The sequence below is a fragment of the Podarcis filfolensis genome, assembly GCF_964270895.1.
Source record: "Podarcis filfolensis genome assembly, chromosome: 4".
NCBI classification, from domain to species: Eukaryota; Metazoa; Chordata; class Lepidosauria; order Squamata; family Lacertidae; genus Podarcis; species Podarcis filfolensis.
The window spans coordinates 48,899,216-48,920,680 of NC_139607.1; the positions used below are offsets into that span (position 1 = coordinate 48,899,216).

The window sequence follows — 21,465 nt, forward strand, 5'->3', positions numbered from 1 at the left end:
TGACCTCTGCCTGTGGAACTAGTAGTCTAATGGAACTTTATTAGTATTGGCAGTTTTGCTGCCCTAGACTCCTTTGGAAGAAGGCAGGGCATATAAATTTAATGACTGAATAAATACAGCTCCCTGCAACAAAATAATGTAAATAAAATGCAACAGTGCTCTTTCAAAGTCAAGTTTAAGTGGCCCATTTTCATGGATCTGGAGTTATATGCTGCAGAATGGAAAAATAAAAATTGCTCCTACAACTGGAGGGAACAAAAAAGTCAAAGGACGATGCTGTTCAACTCACAAAAGCTTGATAAAAAATGTTTTTATTCCTAAAATATTTTAAATACAAAGCTTTAAACACAAACCATTTTAAACAGTGTTCTGCTTCATTTAAGCCAGTTTAATTACAAAACCGAGTGAATACTCTTTTAAAAATAAGATCTTTGCAAATTCTGCTTTTTAACAGGACTAGTTATAACTCATAGTAATCCTAGATATTTTTAGAATGCACCCATGAACAGACAAACTGGTTTGAAAGCTGAGATTCCTGCTTTTTGTAGTCTTATCAACAACAGGACATCATTTTTATTTTCACCTTGTGTTTAGATATGTAGTTGTAAATTAAAACGTCACATATTGTATCATTCATTGAAATTAACATCTTGGGATGAAATTCTCAGGAAACATGGAAGAACAGGAAAATGTATACTACACATGCATGTTTACAAGCCACCCCCATCAGAAATCAACCATTAAATTTGAATATCCATCATTCCGAAAGACCCAACAACACTCACATTACCTTAACATTCATCAAGACGTGTTGCTGGTCTTGTCAGGGCCAGCCTCATGAACGAGGGGGCCCTTGGTAAACTCTAGTGAGCCTACGTCTCTACCAGTGGTCCCTGATAGGCTTGACTAGCAGCAGCATGGTCTAGCCACCATTTTAAATCTCCCACAATGCCTTGAGCTAATGCTATATCAGGGGCATTGTGGGGAATTTAAAGGGTGGCTAGACCCTGTTGTCTAGTGCTGCTTGCAATACCAGTCTGAGGGGGTGGGGGGAAGCATAAAGAGAGCCCTTGGGCAAGTATCAATGGTGAAGCCTTGCTTGGGCCCCCACTACTACTTCTGAATGATACTGACCCGGACTTTTGTCCTGCAACAGCCTTGGTAACTGTCAGGGTACTGCCATCGGAACAGGGTAGGGAAGCAGAGGGGCAGTTGGGTTACAGGGAACCTCCAAAAATCTTGCAAAGCAGTTTTTCTTCCTGTGGTGAGGAAAGCCACACCTCCAGTGGGGAAGAAAGGAAAGGACCAGAGGATGCTGCTGGGGAGCCTCAGCACCGCTCCTGACCAAGCCGGCCAGGAGGGAAGCACGCCCCTTCCATCGTCCACCCTGCGCAGAGGTGTAAAACGCAAAGAAGGAAGGAAAAGGCTGGGGGTGACAAAGCTCTTATGTTGGGGGAGGTCCTGGAAACAACCACTCCCAGATTCTGCTAGCGATTGAGGCAGGCATGAACTTGTGGCTCTGCACTGTAAATAGTTTTGCACCCAAATAAAACCTGTAAAAGACAGGTCTGAGTCCTGACTGATTACTCACGAGCAACCACCGCTGCCATCTGACAGTAACAGAACCATCTTTTGACTGTTAGGGCAACCACAAAGCCCTGAGGTTCAGAGCACTAAAGAAACTCTTCTCCAATCTCTTTACAGTTCCATCTTTCTAGCTGGATAATTATAACAACATCTCCAACGTAAGAACGAACATACAACTACTGCTGTCCATATTCTTGTACGAAAGTAAATTACTGGCTTATTTTGGTTCCACTTCCCCACTATCTTATCACAACAAGTAGTTTTCCAACACAGTGCCCCACATTTGTTGCTTTTTAAATATTAAACTCCATTTAAAGAACCAATGTTAATACTTCTATTTAAGATGTATGCCTTCTGTTATAGTCTGCTAAGTGACCATATACAACACAAGATACAAGACATCTCCAAAACTCAAGCATGTCTGTCTTAACCAAGTCACATCACAGTATTTAAAACTGCAAGGAGATAAAACAACCACCAAGCACGCTCAGAACAACACCACAAGCCACAGACGGGGACAGTAACACAGCACAACACGAGACATGTGAAACAGTAAGAGTATTATTAGCTTGAAACTTTATTAGCACTGTGGAGAGATAGTAATTGAAGTGACTGCCCCTTTAGTCTGAAGCTGGAGTACAAAGAAGATATATATATACATAACCACAAAGATCTCTTCATCAAAATAAAAAATGACCCACATGACCCAGTGTCAATGTCCACAATGTTTCCTGGGCTATGTCTTCGCGTTATGCTGCATTTGAGAAAAAGGGATTGAGAGTCTAAAACTTGCAGTAAATAAATTATCTGGTACAAATTTTTTTATCGCTTTACACAGAAATCAACAGGAGAATGGAGATAGGCACCATTATGTTAGCATACTGTAAGATGAACATCATTAAAACTTAACACTGCAGATTAAAAATATGGCCTTGCTTTCAAAGCCACCTTACTATCCAAACCATTTTTACCCTGTGTCAAAAGGCATTAAGGCTTTCAGATATAAATAAAGGCCATACTAATCTAGCTCCTTTTAATGAAGGGAGGATAATAATTAAGACCTAGTCTTTATCCAAGGGCCCAGGGATAAGAACATTATAAAAATGCAAAAATTTACAAAACACACACAAACACACACCATACCTTCTTACACAAAAAGGAGAAGCAAATCTGAAGTAGCCCACAATGCTATTTCAAGTGCTTAGGAAATGTGTGTCAACTGGAATACTTGGGCTATAGTCAATAACGAGATGTGTGTTGGCTGCGGGCTACCCAACTGAGGTGCAAGCGGTTGTTCCACAGAAGTAGTTCACCTCAACACAGATATTCCATTTCTAATCCATACCCTTTGGTAGGAAGATAAGAAAAAATAGCTTGAAAGGGAAAGAAGGAAAAGCAGAACACGAAGCATGTGAGAGGGGTTGTGTACTTCTTAGCTCCCATGGAATTAAGCCAATAAATGCCAAAAACCTCTTCACTAGGAAAAACAACCACCAATGATTAAAAGAGTGCAAGCAAGAACAGTTCAGAACAAATCTGTACACATTCATTCACAATGTGATAGGGTTATTTCAAAAATAAAATAAAATATGGGCCTCCATAATTGGAACCCTAAGGTCATGTGCCATTACCTTTCTTTTGTTAACAGCATACACAAAACAGTCTCAATGTACAGCCAAATAGGTGCTTCTTACAGTTGACAGCACCAAGGGTCACACAATCAGAACCTTATGTATACTATCCCATTAACTTGAAAAGGAAGATTCCCAAAATACCTCCAGAAGCAACTGGTTATACTGGACTGTTCTGTACAAAAACTACTCCTCTCCTTATCGGCTTAGAAGAAGTCAATAGCAGTTGGTCTTTTCTTAGTTGGCATTAAAAGGGATTTCTTCATTTGAGGTGTTGCTTCTGCAGAAGAGCTGGCAGGGGACTTCAGCACCCCGTGAGATGGTTTTTGCTCAGGATTGAAAGCCACCCGGGAGGCTCCCTCTGGGGTGACCAGGATACTTTTGTCTGTCGTCTTAAATTCTGCCAAAGGAAAGATTAAAAAGCAAAAACTTTAGTATTGCATCAGATTGTTATCAAGCATGTGCAAACATTTCGATGGTTGCTAGAGCTGTTTGTGCACAGAAGGAATCCAGAGAAATTGTGGGGGAACAAATAGAACACTGCAAACCAAAAGTATTCTATACTTATTACCAAAGAGCCTGTCTGCTTCAGTACGCCAGACCACATGTGTCAACTGGGCCTGACCTGTCTGGTCCAACATCCTGTTTCCCACAATGGCAAAACAAGAGGCCTATGGGATGCTCACAACAGGACATAAGACCAAGAATACCATTCTCTTAATCATGTTCCCCAGCAACTACTGTTCAGAGGCATGGTGTTTCTGATACGCAGGGTATAGCCATTAATGACTATTAGCTGTTGATGTGCTCAGGGACAGAGTTCATATGGGGGGCAAAATCTCCTTTTCAGCCCAGATGGTGGTGAATCTAATGAGAGGTTTGTTCCCACCTCAGTGGTGTCACAGACAGCAGCTTCTTCCCTCTTCTTCCATAAACCTGTTTGACAATTGTACGGTCGTACCTTGGAAGTCAAACGGAATCCGTCCCGGAAGCCTGTTCGACTTCCAAAACGTTTGAAAACCAAAGTGCGGCTTCTGAAGGACTGCAGGAAGCTCCTGCAGCCAATCGGAAGCCGCAGAAGCCCCGTTGGACGTTCGGGTTCCCAAGAACGTTCACAAACCAGAACACTCACTTCTGGGAGCCAAGGTATGACTATGCTAGCTACTTGTGCCCTAAGGGCTGGTGTAGAGGCCCTTCTTTCTGTCGAACCTATAGTGGATACAAGATAAGTTACTATGAAAGAGAAGAGCCTTCTTGCTGGCTGCAGGTAGGCTATGGCGTACCTCAACTTGTGTTCATTTGAACCCTTCCCACACACTGATTAGTGAAAACTTTTGCTTTTTGCTTGCCAGGCTGATGTTTTACACATGGCGAATCGGTTAGGGGCTTTTAACTGTGATACCTCCTCATTTTTATATTGGTTTGTTTTATATTGTTAAAGGAATGTTGTGTTTTAATGGTTGCACACTGCTCTGTGTGGTACAAAAAGCCGTGCTAAAGAGCTGTGTATAAATCACAATGAGGCACATTTTTGGTATTTGATTAAGACATTAGATATGGATTTTGTCTTTGTTTCAATATAAATTGCATTTAACCTTTGAATAGAATGCATCAGTCAATGATTCCTGTGTGCCTGCATTTTGCAACCCTCATGCTTGTGAAGCTATAAACATGTAATCTTATCTAACCCTAAAAGTAACGAGCCAGCCAGTATGTTTTGCTATGTCTGTTTTGAGTCAACAGTAGGATGTAAATCCAGCATCTCCTTGAAGCTCCTCCAGATGTTTTGGGGAAAGGGAAGTAAGATATGGGATTGGAATGTCTCTAGCCACTACTGAAGGCCAGGTGGCTAAGGCAACTGGGTTAAAGTGTGGTAGTTGAGGCCAAATGGCTTGGGGCACCCAAGGTAAATGTTGGGAAGTTGATCTCAGAATGGAGCCATGCATGCCATTTTCCTCTTGGTTCTGTGTTTTATTTAAAAGATGCTCCCTCACCTGGGCAATAAACAGCTGGTGTAGAAGTAAATTCTTACCACAATTACATGCACAGACAGCATTTAGCAACTGCTATTTAAAATTGCATCAAACCTTCCACTGTTTTACCTGCCTGTTTTTAGAGAAGCAACAAGGTTTGAAGTCATTTTGAACTCACCAGCAGTCATGTTTTTACTCAGTCCAAAGGTGACCTTTTTGGAGTTGGAAGATTGCAGCTTGCTTAACTACAAAGAGAGATTAAAGTGGCAGATAAAGTTGTTTTTCTGGACCAGTTAAACCCTTCCCTTTATTAAAACACTTTTTGTGTCTCTCTACTATCTGACTTGCTTCCCAAAAACACAGTTCATCATCTTCGGTAGTTTATAGTTTCTGAAAGACTGAAATATTTGCAGTTTTGTGCAGTATTAAATAATCACTTAAGTTCTGGTGTGTTTTGCTCAGAAAAAACATTTTAATATATAAATACAATTCCTACTGAACATACTTTGCAGACACCTAGGTGTGACCAATAGGCTTTGGGGAAAAGCTCCCATTAGTGCCAGTAGGATATTTTCCCCTAACTGCAATTGCAGTATGGGATCCCAATAATTATTACCCCTCACTGCAAGCTGTCTATGTGCCTAAAAAAAAATAATAATTAAAAATCTGCTCCTCAAATACAAATACACAATTAATGTGGTCACATGCAGTTTGGCTTAGAGACGAGTAATTCTGAAAATTCTATGCCTAAAGTTTGTTAGGAGATAGCAAGCATGGCATGCAAGCCTCCAACATTTTCACACAAGGAAGAACAAAGGGAGCATGTAAGGCCTTTCCTCACACAACCACTCTCCACACCTTTGGCATGTGGTCCCTGAAAGGTTGCCCTGGAGGGAATGTGGCGCTTGGGCTGAAACAGGCTACCCGGTCCTGCTTTAGCTGCACATTATAGTACCTTTGTCACTATACCTGCATGGGGGAAATGCTGGCTTTAGCTTTTCTAAAGAACATTGGCTTTGGTAGAGTTGTCTTTTCAAATTTCACAAAATCATTTCCCGTCTTTGCCTTCTTGTTCCTTAGCAGCACAGCAGCGCCACCTGTTTCCTGCAGGGAGAGAAAAGAGCAGCAGAGACCAATTAGAGTCTGGACTCAGTAATATGCTGCTGAACAGCACCAGGGACCTTGGTGAAAATGGTCCAGCAGGAGCGCTGGACTAGCTCCTGCTGATGCACCTGCACCCGGCTGAGCCCACTGCCTCTCCTCTCCTTCCTGGTAAGCAGCAGTGGCTCAGTCCCTGCTCCGTGTCACCACCCACTATTGTATTAAAAGGGGGTGTGTTGAATGTAAAAAAAGGCTGAGCCAGAGCAAACAGTTGCTCATGCGCTGTGGATTCTTGAGGAGATATTTATAAGGGGCCTTTTGCAGGCAACATAGGAGGCACTAGGTCTACTGGTGCTCACAGAAACCTTGTTAGCAAACCACGGGCATACAACATAGTCTATATACACTGCAAAATGTCCATGACTTCCACTCTTTTTTGTACAGCTAGATCACATATCGCCCCCAACCTTTAAGACCACAAACATTAGACAAGCCACGCACTGAAACTGCACGACTTCATCTGGAAAGACAAGAGGATTTCCGCATTAGTGTGAGAAAATCAATTAAACTGGCCAACAACAATCAGACCAGGAATATAGAATTTAAATAATCTCATGGAAATACAGGTAGTGAGGCCTTTGCTTGTCTAATTTTAAACTGTCAAAGCTTTCACTTCTTAGTTTCAGAAAATAGATTTTAAAAAAAAACAACACATGGGATTTGGGGATTTATTTTCTTCTTTAGCTTCTATCTGGTCACCTGTTTTACTAGTAAAACCAGCCATTATATACATTCTCTCCAAATAGAAGCAGAAGGATCTGTGTTGGAAATATAGCTGTTTGAGGCAAAAGTACACATATCTGGTATGGGACGTGGGTGGCGCTGTGGGTAAAACCTCAGCGCCTAGGGCTTGCCGATGGCATGGTTGGCGGTTCGAATCCCCGCAGCGGGGTGAGCTCCCGTCTTTTGGTCCCAGCTCCTGCCCACCTAGCAGTTTGAAAGCACCCCTAAGTGCAAGTAGACAAATAGGTACCACTTTATAGCAGGAAGGTAAACGGCGTTTCCGTGTGCTGCGCTGGTGCTGGCTCGCCAGAGCAGCTTCGTCACGCTGGCCATGTGACCCAGAAGTGTCTCTGGACAGCGCTGGCCCCCGGCCTCTTAAGTGAGATGGGCGCACAACCCTAGAGTCGGACACAACTGGCCCGTATGGGCAGGGGTACCTTTACCTACACATATCTGGTGGTACATGTAAAGCAGAGCATCAGAAAATGCAGCCCAATAGAATGTTTATTGTGGTCAGAGAGTCCTCCGCAACCTGCTCCCCAAGCTGAGGTGGAACCAGACACTGTAAGTTGCAGGACAGACCTACTTACACTGCTTCTGCTCTTTTTGTTTTCAACTTCAGTTACAGCTTCTTCCATGGAACTTAGGACTTCCTTGATTTTCTTTTTCTTTTTCATGCTGATTATTTTCTGCTTGGAACCCCTAATCTTGACCAAATTTTGTTTTTTCCTCAATTTAACTTTTCGGAGCACTGTGCATCCAGATTCTGCCAAGTTTTCCTTTTTGGGCTGCTCAACAGCCTCTTCAGAAAAACTGCTCCCAGATATCACACCAGTCTCTGCTTTCCGTTTCTTCTTAATTGCTTTGCTACCACAGGCTACTGGAGCACAGTGGCTGGGATCTTCCTCAGTACTTATATGAGCCTGTCCATTTTGATGGGTGAATTCTATAGGGACTTTCCGCAGGCGGCCATTTTTCTTCTTGGGCTGTTTCTTTATGCTGTTTACCAAACAAGTCAAGGTCTCCAGCACAGAATCACCACTGATACCTACAGTGGGTGCGGCTGAAGAATCCATTTCACTGACCTCCATGCTTAAAGACTTCTTTGGTCTTTTCTTACTATTTAATGATTCACTGTCCTGGTTTGGCTCTTTGGCTCCTTCCTCAGGGACCAGTCCCTTCTCATTACATTCAGCAGCTATACCAAAGTCAACCATCTGGCTGGACTTCCTCTTTCGCTTCTTCTTCTTTTTCTTCTGTGGCCCTGGGCTCTCCTCCTCTTCCTCAAGACCATTTATTATGTTTCTAGCACGAACTGTAAAGACAAAATAAATAAGCTTTGAAATTCAAAGAAGAGGCTGTCGAGCAGCAGCCTCCTATCTCTCTTCCTGGGAAGGGGGCTCTACACCTGAAGAAAGAGTGGGTGGCCCCAACTCCTGGGGCGAGTGATTAGTAATCGAGGAATGGATACTACTATTAGACCCAGCTTCTGTGTGTCCCAGAGGTACTGCTCTAGTCACTGTTGGAAAACAGAATGCGAAACAAGATGAGCCATTGATCTGTCCACAACAGGGCAGCTGCTATACTATTATTGTACAGTATTTGTTGTTAACAGAGCTGATGAGAACAACTACAGTACCACCTCCGTTTTCGAATGCCTCCGTAGTCAAATGTTTCGGAACTTGAATGCCGAAAACCCGGATGTAAATGCCTTGGTTTTCTAATGCACCTTGGAAGTAGAACAGGAAACATGGCTTCCTTATTGAGGCTTCCGCTTTCAGTTTTCGACCGTTTCGGAACTCAAACGGACTTCCGGAATGGATTACGTTCGAAAACCGAGGTACCACTGTATTGTCATTGATTTTCATGTTAGAGATTTTAATAAGCCCTGTTCAGATAACCACCTGCCCCCTGGGATTTGGATCACATTGAGGGGAAGATCACAGCCACACTCACCAGCTCTGTTCCTATGCCCTCATTACCATGTGTGTGTATTGGGGGGGGGAGTTTTTGTGAATTAAGGAGTCAGTTCTATGTATGTAGGCTTCCTGCATGATTTAGAATGCTGATTGCTTCAAATCTTCTGCGCCTCAATGTGTGGAAGGTTGGCAGGAACAGGACCTGAAAACGCAGAATACTGGGTATATGGACCCACTCTCCTCAACATATGGCTGCTGTAAATTGTGTTACGGGAGAGTGTCTAAACAAGGTTACGTTCATGCAGAAAGGCCTAAATGTTCAGGCTTTCCCTGGCAATTAACATTAGTTCCAGCCACCCTCTGTTAATTTACTTTCAGTTTAATTGAACAGAGACACTACAGCAATCAAAACGATACATACACAAAAAGATACACACATAAATCTAAGAAAAAGACAAAAGTTACAAATAAAGAGATGAAAAGAAACACAAAATAGCACTGTCTGCCGTTTCACAGGAGCGTCAGGAGAATTTGGCTTAGTCCCATTTCAAAATGTCCAGAGTCTGGAAAGAAAAGGCTGACCAGCCTATTGATTCAACACTGCGAGCACAGCATGCAGAAATCCTATTGAGAGTGCTTGATTTTGTAACACAATCAAGACTTGCCAAGTCTTCTGTCGTCATCTTGTATTTTTGATTATTATCTGTGGCATTTGCTTTTTCTAAGATATGATTTCAATATATTTCTGAACTCTGTAAACTGCTTTAGAATTTTTACTCACCAGGGGTATATAAATGCTTTTAAATACACAAACAAAATTTGAGGCCACTGCAAAGCTTCCACTCCCTTCCGGCTAATACTCCAACAGCAACAGCTATTTCTAATTTCCAGCGGAGACAATTTATTATCATAGTGAAGTTCAGTTAGGGTTGATCAGTTACTTAAAGAAAATAAAAGAAAAGACGCTTAAAAGGGCAATCCTACAACAAGGCCCTAGGTTCATCTCCAGGTGTTTTCCTCCTAGTGGCACAACAATAAAACTCCTAGCACATGTGCAAAGCTAAGCAGGGTCCAGAATCGTTTCAAATTGGATGGGGGACCACGAATTGGGATTCCAGCATTGCAGGGCGCTGGACTAGATAACCTTCAGAGTCCCTTCCAACTCTACCATTCTATGATTCTACATGGAAGTCCTTCTGAGTTCCATAGGGTTTACCCTCCCAGAAAAATGTGTATGGGATTGCAGGCTAAGTTAGGATATTGCATACTGGTAGCAACCTCACCTTCTTTTTCTGGTTGTGTTTTATCCAAGGGTTTGCCAGATTTCCTTTTCCACTTCCTCCTGCTGAAGGTATCATCATCTTCATCTGTAGAAACGTCTTCAGGGAAGTCATCCTGTGGAAAGGTCCCTGAAGGGAGAGAACACTGGAGTGAGAGTTGCCCCCAAGCAATTAGTGGCTCAGAGGTCCTTCACCCATACAACACGCTCTTTTCTCTACCTATACTTTAGTCCAGCCATCACCAACTTGGTGGCCTCCAGATGTGGTCAGACTGCACCTCCCATCAGCCCCAATCAGCATCTGGAGTGAGCCAGACTGGTGACAGCTGTTCTGGTGTGTATCTTTCTCCATTACCTTAAATGCCAAGCAGAACAAACTGTTCATTCAAAGAGAAGGGCAAGACCTTATCACACCTCCCCAAAGGCAGGAACGGGCAACCTTTGGGGCTTATCTATCAGTGGCTACATGATGGTAATTGGCTGGGCTGAAGCAAAGATTGGGTGGGCACCCCTTCCCTCTCTCTTTCTGCCACCCTCTTCTTTTCAGTCAGCCCCTTCCACACACACCCCATCAATTCCTCCCTTATTTACCACCCACTTGCAACTGAGCAGAGAGCCGCATGTGGTTATGAGGCTGCAGGCTGTCTATGCTTCTTTAGGAGCAGGGATGGGTCTCCAGTCCCCATCATCCCAAGGAGGATGAGAGTTGGTGTCCAACACTTGGAGGGCCACAGGTCCCTCTACCCCTGCTTTAGAGCATCATGTGATACTGGACACAGTTGTAACTAATGTTAGGATACAACCGATTTTCCAGTAAGTTATAATGGAGGTTGGACTAGATGACCCTCATGATCCTTTCCAACTCTATAATTCTATAAGAGGTGATATAAATGTCCCCAAAAGAAGCCCTTTCAGGTGCACATAAGATATCTGTTGCAAATTTAACATGACTGCATTTTCTTTCCTCTGCTACTGTACAATTCTTCACGGAAATGAAAGAGTAGCAGATGTTCTTGAAGCCTCACCTTCTGCAAGATTTTGGAACCTGAAAAATAAGTGGAAAGGAATTATGTTGTCTCAGTTACACCCAAAAATGAAGGCACTATGGGGAAGCAAAAGATAAAAGGGCAGGGGTGTTGGGACTCCAGAAAGTGAAAGGAAAGAGAGGATAATCAGGTAAGTCAGCACAATCAGAAAGAACATTTATTACAATAGGAACTTACTTTTTCACCACTTTGTACAGGCACTTTCTGTTATAAGCAGGTGTGTTTTTTCTGCTGGCCAATTCAAACAGTGTGTCGCCAACAGTTTTATAATCAAACTGTAAACATAAAAGAGGAAGGCATTACAGAAACATAGATCAGCTGCATTCAATAATTTAGCGCAGAACCACTTAAGACACTAATTTACTGATTTTGTACTTACTCCAAATTGGAAAACCCCAATGGCAGGCATAGGCAAACTCGGCCCTCCAGATTTTTTGAGACTACAATTCCCATCATCCCTGACCACTGGCCCTGTTAGCTAGGGATTATGGGAGTTGTAGTCCCAAAACATCTGGAGGGCCGAGTTTGCCTATGCCTGCCCAGTGGAGTATCTCTGTCCAGCTCAACTCCCTGTGCTTCTTCCCCACCAGTCCAAGCAGACTCATTCTCTCAGCCATGCTCCTTCACATCCTCAGGCCTTTGGTTACTGATCCCACAGCAGTCAGGCCTCACTTTCATAAATCCCAATAGGAACCACACTTCAGGAAATCTTGTGAGTCCAACACTCACAAAACTGCACAACATTCACTTGTGCTCCAGGTCTTGCACTTCGAGAACCAGCAACTTGATCTACGTTTAAATCAAGCAAGACAATAAAAATGGTCTTCTACCAGTTTTCAAAGGAAAAAAAAGTTCATTAGGCTAGCTGAATATTGTTTGTGAGAGCTTTTCATTTATAAGAGAGCAGCCATCAAACTTAATCAGATTTAACAAGGCAATTCCCTAGTGCTCAGACCCTACAGAAATTAGTATGTTGTCAAAGACAATACTCACCTGGAGAACAGGCCCAATGTTATCATCTGCATCTTCTAAAAGGTTGTCTGGTGCCTCTGAATCTAGGGAATGTTTGCTTGGCAAGTCTGTGCCTGCAGGATAAAAGCAACACATTTAACAGAGCACCAAATGTGAAATCCGCAACAGACTTCACTAAGGTCCATGAAGCTGCCATCAACATAAAGGAGGGATGCTTTATGCAAGCTGTTAGATGTTTAATGTTGCACACCAGCACCTTAAGGACAGTGCGTGTGTGCGTGCGTGCGTACACACACACACACACAATCTTCCTTTACCCTCAGGAGAAGGACACAACATGTGTCATGTTAAAACAGTGGCCAGAAAGGTGGGGAAATTTGAAAAGGAGACAGAGTACTAAGCTTTGCACACATAGGGTTCTAGGTTCAATCCCTGGTATCTCTAGGTGGGGCTCCCACAGGTGTCCTATGCTCCCATGAGTTCACTTTCACTAGTAAGCAGATGGTTGCATTCTGAGTTGAAGTTTTCAAAGCAGAAGACATGACAGGACTCCATTCTAGAAGTTACAGTTATTACTGTGGCCAGGCCCATACCTCTGACGACTGGCTCGTTCTCTCCTTCATTACTTTCATCTTCTTCCGATAAGTCATCATCGCTCCCCGCTTTCAGTTCTTTCATTAAATCTTCTATAGCAAACGGGGACTGATCAACAATAGTTTCAAAGATGCCACGGATTATGGCTTGCAGCAAAAGATGACTGAACCATTAAGGGAGGAGGAAGGGGAGGAAAAAAGGAGCATCACAAAAGCATTCCAATTTATGGACTCTCTTTCCAATCTATCAAAAACTAACCCATGAAAATTGAAAAAATTGTATGCCATTTGCAAAGAGTAAATAAAAGAACCACAATAAGTCAATCACATAGATTGTGAATCAGAAGCTGATGTCTTTGGATTTGCCCAGGGTTTTCTTCAATATCACCATAGTAGCGCCCGAGGATCAGAAACTAGCTTTTTTATCATCAGTATAAAAGGAACTCATGCAGTTCCCATAGCTACACACTTTCATTTCAAGGCACACAAAAGAAAGCTTTGCTTCACAAACTGAACATTTCACTATCTCGCTTCTTCTGTTTTAATTATGCTCTGTGAGTCTATCCAGACGTTATCTACTATTTAAGAAGAACGCCCCCCCCCGACAACCCTTTAAGTTTAGAGTCAAGCAGCAAAACATAGCTATATAACATACTCCTTGGTCTTGGCAACGATTTTGCAGAATGGTTCTATAAATTTGAGATTCTGGTCTGCGGTGAGCTGCAAAAAAATAAAATACATGGTTAGTTCAACATCAACCTATTCCAATTCTACTCAAAGAGACGGGAAATTTCCCCATCTGAATATTCCCAAGGTTACTTGAAAAGAGCTAGGACTCGGGGGAAAGAAGCATTTTACAGTTGGGGTAAAAATATCATAGAAGATAAGCTCTCTCTTGCCAAAAGATGCTAACACAGACTGGCTAAAACCAATATGATAGCCTACAACAATAGAAATACAAGGAGGAAATATATTTTATTTCTAAATATATGTTTATGAATTACTGTGTAACCAACTGAAATACTGTCAGGATTTGACATGATTTGTCATCTGTTAAGGTTGTCATTATTATGGATTATTTTGTCTCCTTTTGATATAGCCTGACCAATTTCAAAAAGATGGAAACACATATCATGATGATTTTTCCGCCCCCCCCCCCCTTGTAACGTCAGATGGGAAGCATTATACAAAGCCTAATGATTTCCACTGTATTTAAGCAAGACATTTTACATTTTAGGTAACATAAAAAGTTGAGCAAATCTGCAATTCATAAGTTGCTCCATGGTGAGGATTTGCTTTTATTAGCATTAACCAAAATTTTCAAATTTTATCTGATTTTATATGCTTATACAGTGCTACAACAACAAAAATCAATTAGATAGCATGCCCAACCTAAGCAAATAGTAAACACACACAGAGTAAACTTGACTTTAATATCCTTCCTAGGCGAAGACATTAACAGCACTTGTTTTAAGCAAATATTTTAGGGAGACTTGCTAGATTGCACAGCAATACACAGAGATGTTTTGTTTCCTACCTCTTTAGCACCAACTTTAGCCAATTCTTCCAGATAGATGTCAATAAAATGCAATTTTATCCCAACAGGAGCCTTGCTGTCTGGGTGAATAACCTCCTTCATTAGCAAGTTCAGAAATGGCTCAGTAAAACTGGATGAAAAGCGGGGCGGGGAGAAAATAAAGCATGGTCCATTCATCTGTGTAACGTCATATGACATTGCATCAGTTCCAAAAGAGTGGCCACTGCTTTTGAAACAGAAAACAATCTGATCCGCTGAAATAGAGCAACAGCGTGAATCAAATGTTTTCTTCTCTAAGTGATTTACCAGGGTGAGAGTTCCAACAAGTTTACCCTCTCCCAACAAATCCTTTGATGAAAGCTTCTTTTAATACCTTAACGTATTAAAAAACTGTGTGATGTCAGTAATACACAATTTAAAATTGTAGAGGTATTCTAGAATTCTGCACTAAGCCCCTAAACCAGTGCTTTCCAAATGTGGGTCTCCAGCTTTTGGGACTACAACTCCCATCATCCCTAGCTAGCAGGACCAGAGGTTAGGGTTGATGGGAACTGTAGTCCCAAAACAGCTGAAAGCCCAAGTTTGGGAAACACAGCTCTAAACTTTTGTTGTATCTAATGCAGTATAAAGGTTTCCAGCTTGTGCAACAGGATTGCCCCACACCATCCACAATCTGCTCTGAAGGGTTTGGGGGAACCCCACAATAGATTTAGGGGGCATGGTGGGAGGTGTCCCACTGAACCCTTATGCCAATGTGACACTTATGTTATGAATGCCGGCGTGGTTGCTCGAGAGTGTCCCACTGGTCTTTTCAAGGCTTTATTATCTGTCCAAAACATTCACAATGCAGAACGTCTCAATTCCATGTCTTGCTCAGTCACTAGCAGAATCTGGGCGGTCCTTAAACTTTCCCCAGCAGAGCAGTCTTTTGACCCCCATCCTACGCCTCCCCTCTCTGCGCGTAAGCCTCCTGCGCAGAGAGGGCGTGGGCAAAGGGGGACCTGCCTCCCCCCCGCTTTGCTCCGGCTCGGTGATCTTCGGCGGCTCCCTGTAACCCAACTGCCCTTCCACCTCCCGCCTCTGAGCTGATGGCAGTTCCCTGACAACTTACTTATAGCAATTCACTGGATATAAGATGGTAGGACCTCAAAATCCAAAATTTTCAGTGGCCATTAATTATTTTGGTCAAGCAAATATGTACATTGGTATAATTTGCACAGCTGACACAACTTGCACAGGATTCATGGGAATCTTAGCTAAGCAATGCAGATTTTATATAGATCGGAAATAGATACAACACAGATTTTAACTATTAAACAATTCCTAATTTTTCTCACAGTGCAATTAATCTACTGCACCTCTGCTCAAACCTTTATTTTCTTCTAGGAGCACAATCTGGTATTTCTAGTGTACTGAGGCCTTTTTAACAAATAGGCCATGTGCCTCTTTTTTCTTCAGCAACAAAATTTATTGTGTGCATAAAAGGCAGGATGCAAGTGTGTGGGAGAAAATAATAGCAGAACCACTGAAATTTAATTATAAGAACATTATTATTATTATTGTACTTGCTACTTTATATAACACTTTATATAGGTCCAACTCTATGGATGTTTACTTAGGAATAATCCCCAGTGAAGTATTCTTACTATTGCTATTCAATTTATGGCTGTAGTACAGGTTTTAACACTGCTGTTAATGTATGTCTACCCGGAAATATGTCACATGTGTGTTCAATTTATCTTAGAATTGCTGCTTGGAATACAAAACCAGATTTGCAGAAAAATGTGTATAAAGGAAGTGAGCACAAGATGAGCTTTTGGGATGAGGCCCATTATGCCAGCCTGGATAGCTCAGCTGGTTACAGCTTGGTGCCAAAAATGCCCAGGTTATAGGTTTGATCCCCATATGAGACAGCTACATATTCCTGCATTGCAGGGGGCTGGACTAGATGATCCTCAGGGTCCCTTCCAACTCCACAATTCTATGGTTCAATAATGCTTATCAGGGATTGTGAAAGAAAATTTATTGGTAACTCATCAATAGATTTAGAGTGAGCAAGAGCAGTTTCTGTTTATTTCTCTCTCTCTCTCTCTCTCTCTCTCTCTCTCTCTCTCTCTCTCACACACACACACACACACACACACACACTCCCCAGAGGCGCCACCTACCTTTCATTCCATCCATTTCTTTTCAGTACTTCAAAGGACTGTCTCAGCACCATGCGGATCAACTAGGTTAGAAAAAGATGCATCCCATCATGTTTCAATTGATAGGAAATCATCACTTTGTTGACAAACAGCTTAACCATCCATGCAACTTTATACATGTCTATAAGACCTACTGTTTCGATTTGGCCTTACCCTCAAATCAGCACTTATAGGATTATAGCTGATTTTCCTTTTTATGTAAGAACGAAACTTCACATACAGAAATTGAAAGTCTTCTCTTGATGCTAAATGGATTATGGAAGTATGGTGGGACTGCAGAACTCATGCAAGGTTTCTCCATAACACCAAAATCCCCCAGCACACAACAGTAAAGATTAAACATGATATGTTCACGTCTCCCCACTCTGGTTTAAAAATGTGAATTCTAACTTTAGATTTGAAGAGTTCTCTATCTATTCCCATTGCTGAATCTTACTTGTGTTGTGTTCATTCATTATGCTACTACCTAATTTTATGAAACAGTGCAATCCAAAAAGTGGAAGATTTTTCACCCCACACCACCGATTATGCCCCTTTAAAAGACGGTAGAAGAAACAGCTTTTACCATGTAAAATTTATCTAAGCGCAGGTTGTCTATTCCATTCCACTCACGGTTCATGGTCTGCCAGAAAGTCTGAACGAACAAATGCCCTGCAGTGAAATAAATAGAAGCAGCTTTAAAGTTCCATACAGGCTGTGTTAGTTCAAAACATTTTCACTACACTTTTCATAAATGTAGGGGGAAAATACAAAGCTGAAGCTTGCAGTTTAAAAGAAAGATGAGTACTGTAAGGTGGGGAATGCATATGAGGTGTAAAAAATTATGTGCAATGTGATAAAAGCGGATAGTTTCTCTCTCTCATAATACAAAAAGTGAGACCACACAATGAAGCAGAATGTTAGAATATTCAGCAGAGACAAAAGATGGTACTTCATCACACAATGTGTACTTGACAGATGGCTTTATTCTCTATCTACCCAAGTTGGTCATTGAAGTCTGCAGAAGAGATTTCCCTACAAGTTCCAAAGATTTCAGAAGCTTGCTCCACAGTAATGCAGGCTTTTAGTGTGTTTTGTGGAACAGCATTCCTGTAGCAATACGACAGGTGCCCACTATTTGCACTTTCCAGAAACAATTGAAGACATCTTTGTTATGACACTTTCCCAGCTGGGTGAATAGGTATCTGTCACTGGTGTCTATTTTGCATTTATTTTTATCCACTATTTTCTGTATTGTTTAAAACTGTTTTTATTGCATTCTTTACATCACCTTAAAATGTATACAGAAAATGATAAATAAACAAATAAATAGTAGCTACTGTAGAACTGTTTTCACAAGATGTAATGACAACCACCAATTCAGATGGCTTGAAAAGAGGATTTAATCAATTCATGAAAGATAAGGCTACAAACAGCCCTAGCCACGATGGCTGGTTATGCTGCCTGTAGTGTTAGAGGCAGTATGCTGCTGAATACGAGTTCCTGGGATTCATAATTGGGGAGAGCACTTCTGCCGTCAGGCCCTAGTTATAGGCTTCTCAGAGGCATCTGGCTGGCCACTGTGAGAGCAGGATGCTGGACTAGATGTGGCCAGCAGGATTCTAGCTATTTTCACATGTGAAGGACAATTAAGAAAACTCCAAGTGTGAACAATGGTAGTAAATTATCTCTCTGTTCTCAAAAAGTGAAGGAAGCACAAAGCCATCAGTGTGCTGCTGAAGCAAAAAACCTGAAGGGGTTGGCAAGGATCTGAAAGTCATCAAATCCAACCCACTCCCCAAGGCCTAATTTTCCAATATTTATCCAAAGGGAGCTGACATTTTATTTTCCCAACAGAAACATACACAGGACCTATTCACATGTTATTCCAGTTGCTTCTCAGAACTACTCGGTACAGATGGAGAGAATGTCTGACCTAGCATTCCACATGTTTCAGCTGAATTCTATGGTTAAGTATAGCTGCCCGCATTGATGAGTTCTACAGGAGTCTTGATGATTAGTAAGAATTTCACCTTGTGACCAATAGAGCCTCTTATATGTAGTAAGGTATGCAGTTCTGCAGCAAACAGTGGCTGCCCAAACACTGCCCTCAAAAAAATAATAATCATGGACTATTCATGTGGTTTTCATAGAAAATGAAGACACAATGCTTCAGGACATCAATTCTTTTTTTATATACTAATAAGCAGAACAAACAAACTTGGCGGGAAACCCCTGAACATATAATAAAAGTAAAAACTAAAAAAAAATAAAAATAACTTACAAGCATCTATATTCTCTATTACATGGGTAAGTTGTGCTATATTGTTCGATAACTCCTCCTAAAAATGAAAGGAATTTTTTTAGTATACAATGTTCCAAGAGTAGATTCCATTTTTCCTTTTCAGAAACTACCCCCTCACTCCCAAACACTGAAACTGCTCTCTAAACTCCCCCAAACAAAGAAAAGACTATTTGAGAATTTGACCAATAAGGTCAAAATATATTATCACAGTTGGTCTGAAATAGTAGATAAACGAAGAACCTTCTTACCCAAAACAGGGTGGACATTTCAATGCAGAATTTGGTCAGACGCAGACCTATAACATAGTCTTTTGTGCTACCTGTACAGTAGCAAACATGTCTCCAAATTTCAACCACTTACTATCAGTGGCGTAGCGTGGGGGGTGCAGGGGGGGCGGGCCGCACCGGGCGCAACATCTGGGGTTAGGGCAAATCCATGGGTTAGGGGGCGCAAATCCACGGGTTAGGGGGCGCAAATTACTTGCCTTGCCCCGGGTGCTGACAACCCACGCTACGCCACTGCTTACTATTTACTTACCACACTCCTCACCCTGTACAATTGTCTTTCATGTTGTTTGGGGGACAAAAAAAAAATCACCTCCAAATTCCAACTGAACATTGGGTATTTTGTTACCCCCCCATATACTGTAACATGCCAGAGGGGGAAAATACATGAATAAAAGCATAAGCAACATCAGTGCATGAAGAAGGGGCACAGTGTCCCCTCCAGCTATTACACTGTGCTCCTGAGGGTGGAGCAGGCAAGGTCCACAGACAACTGCTCCATTCATAGGCAATATCACGGCAATGCATCCTTACACAGATTGTACATACCTGAAGCAGGGGTTTATCCTGCATCCACATGCAGTAGAATAGTCCTTTCCATATTTTCAGCCATTCTTCCTGGCTAAAGGTACCTGGAGCAACAGAAGTAAACTGCGTATATTAGAGAAAAGGAGGGAAGTTTCCCCAGCCTGTCCTACCAAAGCCCCTACCCCTAGAGATAACAGGAGCCCCATTGCCCATGAAGAGCGGCGCCTCCCCTTCAACCGTACCGTGACTCCACACTCGCTTATCACACCGACCCTCAGTAGTTCACAAGGTACCTGAGAAGCAGAGCCCGGTTGCAAGCACCTCTCGTCCCGGCGCCCATGTGCCCGCTCAACCCCACGCCCGCCTTTCCCTCCTCAGTCCTGTCGCTGCTTCGGGCGGCTGCTCTTCTGCCCCACGCGCTGCCCTCTCCGCCGCTCCAGCAGCCCGGGTCGCCCGGCTGCTCTGCCCCACCAGCGCCACGTGCTTCCCCCGCATCCCTTCCCCGCTCTTACTCGCCGGGCTCCGAGTCCGGAGAGCGAGGTAGCCGCGCAGCTTCTTCAGCGCCCGGTCCCGAACTCGCTTCTCGTTGGCGGCCAGCCTCTGTGCGAACTGAACCTCCGGAGGCTGCGCGGCGGCGGCGGGAGCCATGACACCCCCACCAGCCCTGCTCGCCGGAGAGAGAGAGAAAGGTAACGCGCCGCCCTACGTGGGCCGAGCCCGGGCAGCCTCCCCGACGCCTGCGGATGACGTCAACAGCCGCTACTCCGTCGCAGACCCACAGGCGCAGAACGCCGCGAGCCCGCCGGAGAGAAAGGGGCGGGGCATGGCGGAGGGGGCGAGACGGCGCGTGGCGCTCAAGGCAGCTTTTCCGGAAGGCTCGAGAGAAATGAGTGGCGCAGAGTGCTACTCTACCCAGTCAAACAGGGCGTTTAATATGCCCTCCTCTTTATACTCAAGTCGCGAACGAGAATACGAGCAAATTAAAAATACACGGTCAACAAACAGGGGAAAAATCCAATATCAAAAAAGCATGCTATGGGACCTGCTCCCAGCACATCGATACACAGAAGTAACCTCCATTGAGTTCGATGAGGCTTTGTCCTAGCTCAGAACTAGAGCCCCAGCGGGTGTAGAATTGCAACCTTATTCCCACCGAGGTCATGGTTTTACCTTTGCGAAAGGTTGAGGGCGTTTTAGTTCAAGGCGAGCAAGTAGGGGTGACATGACAGGTGCAATCAACGCCACACTCAAATCAGCCACTGCAGTGCTGGCATCCGTCTGTGTCGAGGGACAATCTGGACCGGAGTATGCTTCCGGTCGTGAAGTCAAACCGCTACTTTAGCAGCACCGAAGTGACCTCCCCGGGGAGCAAGCCCAGGCAGTGTGCATGGAGGCCCTGGGCTGCCCAGGCGACAAGACCCCGCTCCCGGCCTCACTGATGGTCCAAAGGAAAGCAGAGCAATGCTTTATATGAGAGCTGGGGCTGGTCGTAAAGGCAGCTTAGCTTCTCGATTTTTGGCGGATCTTCACTCAAATACTACAAAAGAAACAAAAATTATTTCATTGTATTGCTAACCTATACAGAACCGATTTCATGTAAACTGCATCATCCTACATTGCAGGGGGTTGGGCTAGATGATCCTTGGGTACCTTCCAACTCTACGCTTCTATGATTCCTTTAATAGTCTGTGCGCGCATCGCGAGGAATCTCAATTTTATCCCCTACTTCACATTCCCGTGC

The 21,465-nt window shown here is 43.1% G+C and overlaps 1 protein-coding gene across 1 annotated transcript; it reads right to left on the reverse strand.

Annotated features, from left to right (window-relative positions):
• Positions 1 to 295: 295 nt before the first annotated feature.
• RRP1B (ribosomal RNA processing 1B) lies at positions 296 to 20,498 on the reverse strand. The gene is made up of 16 exons (XM_083612562.1): positions 20,237 to 20,498; positions 19,746 to 19,828; positions 18,892 to 18,949; positions 17,194 to 17,279; positions 16,590 to 16,651; positions 14,422 to 14,551; positions 13,540 to 13,604; positions 12,885 to 13,048; positions 12,313 to 12,404; positions 11,497 to 11,594; positions 11,299 to 11,318; positions 10,278 to 10,403; positions 7,666 to 8,390; positions 6,161 to 6,295; positions 5,370 to 5,436; positions 296 to 3,618 (listed from the first exon to the last, which is right to left on the reverse strand). The coding sequence occupies exons 1-16, from the start codon at positions 20,370 to 20,372 to the stop codon at positions 3,425 to 3,427; spliced, it is 2,241 nt and encodes a 746-aa protein (XP_083468688.1). The 5' UTR covers positions 20,373 to 20,498; the 3' UTR covers positions 296 to 3,424.
• Positions 20,499 to 21,465: the final 967 nt, after the last annotated feature.